At 40.2% G+C, this 6036-nt stretch overlaps 1 protein-coding gene across 1 annotated transcript in view; it reads left to right on the plus strand.

Annotated features, from left to right (window-relative positions):
- Window positions 1-1064: 1064 nt before the first annotated feature.
- LOC112509164 (formin-like protein 20) overlaps window positions 1065-6036 on the plus strand; it is a 19858-nt gene continuing 14886 nt past the window's right edge. The window contains exons 1-4 of the mRNA XM_025114021.1: window positions 1065-1709; window positions 3445-4148; window positions 4231-4446; window positions 4530-6020. Of these exons, the coding sequence (XP_024969789.1) occupies window positions 1637-1709; window positions 3445-4148; window positions 4231-4446; window positions 4530-6020 (2484 nt within the window). The 5' untranslated portion in view covers window positions 1065-1636. The remainder of the gene's footprint in view (window positions 1710-3444; window positions 4149-4230; window positions 4447-4529; window positions 6021-6036) is intronic.

The following is a 6036-nucleotide window of genomic DNA, read 5'->3' on the forward strand; positions in this document are numbered from 1 at the left end:
GCTGCCAGTTGTTAATTTAGGTCATACAAAGGCATCCCTAATGTGAATGAGGGTTAAAATGGTAATTTATTATCATTCAGAGAATAATTACCAAACAACATTATTTCATTCAGTACTTAACCATTCTGGCCCTCTTAATCATTCTGACCACTTAACTATTCTGCACCAAACCATTCAGCAACTGCCAAACAGCCCCTTAATGAAAGTTTATCACTCTTAAAAGACTGCCTTGCCACTTTTGTATATTTGAAGCAAAGGTCTTCTCATAACTTTGTACAAGTTTGATGTGGTTACTTGCAAATTGAATTATCAACTTGATTCAGGGGTAGGCATCATATGGAGCTTCAATGGTGCACCTTCAAGATCTGGATGCCCAACTATCTCAAATGTCTTGCCCCGTTTTTAACTAGGTCGAGCAGACAATGTCAACAACTTGAACGATCCCTTTACTCCTTCAAGGAAGAGTATTTTCTCTCGTGTTCAGTTTTGCATTGAAGAGTGGGAAGAACTTGCTATTGTCTTTTCTACAGTTGAGGATGATGTGTTACCGAAAACAACAAATCTCATTTTCTCCAAAGCGAATTTCACTGATACATTGCATGATTCTCACGCCGCAGTACCAAATCAGTCGAGAATGTGTATTTTATTGATGGTAACAATACAAAGAACGATCTAGTAAGACTGCAAACGTTTCATACATATGTTTTATCCAAATTTTTATCGTTATAACTTAAACATAAAATCATTTAATAAGCAATAAACATTTTCTTTTTAATTTTAATACAAAATCATTAAACTCTTATACTTGTAATGCCTAATCAATTACAAAATCTAAAAAAGATTATGATTTAAAAATAAAATAAAAATTATTTTATATTTTTCAAAAAAACAAAAAAAATGTAACCAAAAAACCATAATATGTTATGAAATATAAACAAAATGGCATAGAAGTAGAAAGAAACCTGAATTAAATAAAAGAAAGGGTCCAAGTCCTGAGGCCGGAAGAAGGCAAAGATCACATCTTTTGACAACAAAATACTCCAACTTCGTTAATCTCTTTCATCTTTGTTTCTCCAAACCCTTGAATCTCTCTGCGTAATCTTCCACGTGTATGTGATTTGCATCTCAGGGATTCATTCATTCATACATTTGGTCGAAAGGGTCGGGTCTACGATTCTTCTTTCCTTTTTCAACACTCCCCCATGTGATTTCTAAAATCATCAAATGACCAGAAAAACCCACATGGCTGCTCCTCAGGTTTCGATCGCCATTTCCTTACCTATAACTTCCCACAAACCCTATCTCCAATAAAAGACTTATCTTTACTCCATTAACTTTACACAATCTCTCTCTAGTTTGCTGACCCAGATTACGTAGTTGGTGTTTCTGGTACTACCCCACCTCATCTTTAAAGCTTGTATCATCATATCATATATTGGGGATCCAAATTTTCAGCTCAAGTTTGGATTCAACAGCTTTCTTCATCAGATTGGTATTAATTAATTGGTGGGTGTATCTTAGAATTTGGAATTGGAGGACTGCGAGATCGATCTGGGTATTATATAGTCAACATTTTTGGGTGACAATACAGGGATCAACGTTTTGGATCCGGTCGGGAGTGTAACAGCGCCATTAGATGGCGCTGTTCAAACGCTTCTTTTATCGTAAGCCGCCGGATCGCCTCCTTGAGATCTCCGAGAGGGTTTACGGTATGTATTTAAGCACCCCTCAAGTTTCGCTTATCTTGAAAGAATCTCGGGAGGTAGATCACCTGCTAAATTTTTTCAAGATTCTAAGCTTTTATTCTAAATTCTCTAAAATTTCCCCTTTCTTCTGGGTTGAACTCGTCATTGCCTTATTATTTCTTTGAATTGTACTCTCAAATTCTTCTCCTATTATTTCGGGTGAATCCTTTTGACTGTTCCTTAATTCATCCACCATTTTAGCTGTCACCCGTCTGTTGTTAAGTTCTTTTAGCTCTGCGAAATTGTTGACGAGGTTTAGACATGAAATTTGGGGTTAAGACTCACAACTAAATCCACAGTGATATTTACGCTTAAATTATTAAGAAAGCCGTGATGCAGATTCGACACATTGACTATGGAATAATGTAGCATCAGAGTTTTGGCTATTTGAATTTTGGCATGTTGTTACCTGAACTTGGGTATTTCTGGCTAGTGATAACAGAATGGGACTGAAACTCGATATTAAATTCATTATGCTATGACTAACTTTGCATAGAAGTCCAATTAGGGCTTCCGTATCCCTAAATGAAGAGTGCCAGATCAGTGAAATTTGAAACATTTATATTTAGAGACAGTATTGTAAGAAAAACCGAAGCTTTAGTATATTGGTGGCCAAGAATTTGCCATCTTCTAAAACTACATTAGTTGTCGCAAAGTGGGAGTATACATTTTAGGATGTCTTAGTGAGGTTCAAACACGAGTTTCTGATGATTCTGTGGTGCGGTTACGGAAAACCAAGCAGTGGCAGTGCTGCTGTTCTGCTACTTAGTTTGCTGATACCGATTGCCTTGATCCTATATAATATTTTTATTTTGAACTTTCTTTTGCCACTATAGAGAAAAAGTAACATCTGAGCGGAGGGAATTTTTTTTTTAAGTATATAATATTTATATACGGCAAATGCAACAAATAAACTCACACACCCTCCTCACCTATGGTGAGGTTTGAACCCCTGACCTCCTAGAAGGCCAAGAGCTACGATACCGCTAGGCCAAAGGCCCTTTGGTAAGCGGAGGGAATTTAATGGGAAAGTGTTAGGAAAATGGAGCACATCAGGTTTTCTGGATCGTGGGAGTTGGCCTGCAGCTAGAAATGGATAACTAGCTTCATAACTCGTTCTAGCATTTGGATGTTGATTTTTTAGATCATTGGAAATCACTAAATGGAAAAAGGTGTAAATTCTGAACATCATGTTGAAAGGTCGACCCATGAAAGTGGTTACGGACGCCAAGTTTCATGTTCGTTCCCCCCCCCCCCCCCCCCAAAAAAAAAACTTGTTAATGAAGCCTGGAAATACAAACATCTATTTAGCTGAGATTACATCTTTTGAGGTTAACATTAACACTATAATATACTTGTAACTGTAACCCAAATCTAATTTTTCAGGAGATAAATGTCAAGTGTCTTCGTTGTAATATGCAAATACATACTTTGAGGTTGTAGAGTTATCATGGGCGTTCATCAAAGTATACTTGTTACTGATGTAAACATCATCCTGACATACACATGCTAGAATCTTTTATTTGACCGCATGACCCTCACGTTTACCAGCTCATTTTAACTCTATCCTTGTCGATGAAAGTAACTTCCCAGTGGTTTTTGATAGAAATGGCTAGTGAACTTACCACCACAACAGTTCTTGATAAAGTTATTTGTCTTGATCAATGTCATATTATTCTTTTTCCACCTTCATTTGCAGTTTTTGATTGCTGCTTCTCAACTGAAGTACTGGAAGAAGATGAGTACAAGATCTACATGGGTGGCATTGTAGCTGAACTGCAGGATTACTATCCTGATTCTTCTTTCATGGTTTTTAACTTTAGAGAAGGTGACAAGAGGACCCAAATTTCTGACATATTGTCTCAATACGATATGACAGTCATGGAGTATCCTCGGCAATATGAAGGGTACCCAATGTTACCATTAGAGATGATCCATCACTTTTTGCGATCTAGTGAGAGCTGGTTGTCACTAGCAGGCCAACAGAATGTGCTGTTGATGCACTGTGAAAGGGGAGGGTGGCCAGTGCTTGCCTTTATGCTTGCAGCTCTTCTTTTGTTCCGAAAGCAATATAATGGTGAGCAGAAGACTCTTGAAATGGTATACAAGCAAGCTCCTAGGGAGCTTCTTCATCTTTTAACACCTTTAAATCCACAGCCTTCCCAGTTGAGGTATCTTCAGTACATATCCAGGAGAAATTTAGGTTCAGATTGGCCACCCTCAGACACACCTCTAGCTTTGGACTGTATCATACTTCGAGTCCTTCCCGTATATGGTGAAAAGGGTTGTCGACCTGTAGTTCGTATATATGGTCAGGATTCATCTTCAACAACAGCCAACAGGAGCTCTAAGCTTTTATTTGCATCCTCAAAAACCAAAAAACAGGCTCGCTACTATCAAGCGGTAAATTTATTTAGCTTACTTTTCTGAAACCAAAAGAGATCCTACTTGCTATCTAATATAATCTCCTGCCTTGTGGTTTCAGGAAGAGTGTGAACTGGTGAAAATAGATATTCATCACCGTGTTCAAGGGGATGTCGTTCTTGAATGCATACATTTGGATCATGTGAGGGAGGAAATAATGTTCAGAGTAATGTTCCACACAACATTTGTAAGAGGCAGTGTACTTATGTTGAGCCGGGATGAAGTTGATATTATGTGGGATGCAAGGGACCAGATCCCCAGAAACTTCAAGGCAGAGGTAGACCTTTAATTATTTTCATTCCATAAATGCCTTTATTTGAGAAGTGCTACAAGTTGAATACATACTCATATATGTGTCAGGTACTTTTTTCGGACGCTGATGCTCTACCATCCATGATCACCAAAGAAGGAGAATTTGAAGATGGGGATGAGACAGAAAGTCCTACGCCTGAAGAGTTCTTTGAGGTAGAAGAGATCTTCAGCAATGCAGTTGATGGGCAAGATGCCAAAGCAGAACCTGATACTCTTTTACTTAAAGACAACAAGCTGAATGCTGAAAATGGTGATATTGTTTTCAAGGAAGAATCAGAACCTGATGCATTCCAAGACTATGAATCAGATGAAGGGAACAAAAAACCTGAAACTAAGGTTTATGCTAATCTCCAGTCAGCAAAAGGTAACGAGTTGAGCCTCAGAAATGGTGGTTTGAAGCTTACAGTGGCGGTTGCCAATGAACCTGATAAGACAGATGCCCATGAAGTAAAAGCGGATGGCTTGTCAGAGGAGGTAAACGGTAAACAAGATAAAGAAGAGAGTCCTGAGAAGAAGTCAGGAAAAGATGATTCACAGCAGAAGTTGAGTGGCAATATCACTCGAAAAAATTCTGCCAATTCAAAACTTAATCCTGATGGTGTTGCCAAGCAAAAAGCTAAGCCACAAGAAACTTCCACAACTCTAAGACTTGCAAAACCGAATGTGGTATCCCGGTGGATCCCTCCTAATAAAGGATCTTACACCAACTCCGTACATGTGTCATATCCGCCTTCACGATATAATAGTGCTCCTCCTGTGCTAGCACAACCAAAGGATCTTCAATCAGGGGAGAAAAAGTCCCTTGAAGGTACCACAAATAAAGCAGAGAATGCATCAAGAAAACATACTTCTTCTCCATCCTTGGATGTGCAACCAGTTCAAGTGGCTGACTCTTCTCCTTTGAAATCGTCTATTCCGCAGATTCCTTCACCTCCCTCATCTGTTCGACGTTCTGGCAAGTCTCTAGATTCTTGTGCCTTGCAAGACCCTGTTAGCAAGTTGGAAGGAAAAACACCAAAGGTTACACCACTGCCTCCAGTAGCATCCCCTCCTCCCACTCCAATTTCTTTGCCTAGCTCTTCACTGTCTACGCCAGCCACCATGCCGTTGACGTCAACTGATAGGGATATTCATGTACAAGCTACAGGCAGGGCCCCTCCACCGCCCCCACCTCCACCTCCACCTCCACCTCCACCTCCTATGTCATCCGACATCTACAATACTTGTGCGGTTGTGCCTGCTACTCCACAACAACCACCTGTCTATTCTTCTATAATTGGAAAACCTGTTAAAGATGGCATGGCAATCCTCGCTACTCCAGCTTTGCCTCCTAAACAAGTTGCACATCCACCTCCGCCTCCACCTCCACCTCCACCTCCACCTCCACCTCCAATATATAGCGCCCCACCTCCTCCTCCACCTCCACCTCCACCTCCAAGGTATGGCGCCCCGTCTCCTCCACCCCCACCTTCGGTGTACGGAGCTCCATATTCTCCACCTCCACCTCCACCTCCACCTCCGCCCCCACCTCCAATGTATGCATCCACATCTCCTC

Source organism: Cynara cardunculus (assembly GCF_001531365.2).
Source record: "Cynara cardunculus var. scolymus isolate 2C chromosome LG 3, CcrdV1, whole genome shotgun sequence".
In the NCBI taxonomy this organism is placed as follows: domain Eukaryota; kingdom Viridiplantae; phylum Streptophyta; class Magnoliopsida; order Asterales; family Asteraceae; genus Cynara; species Cynara cardunculus.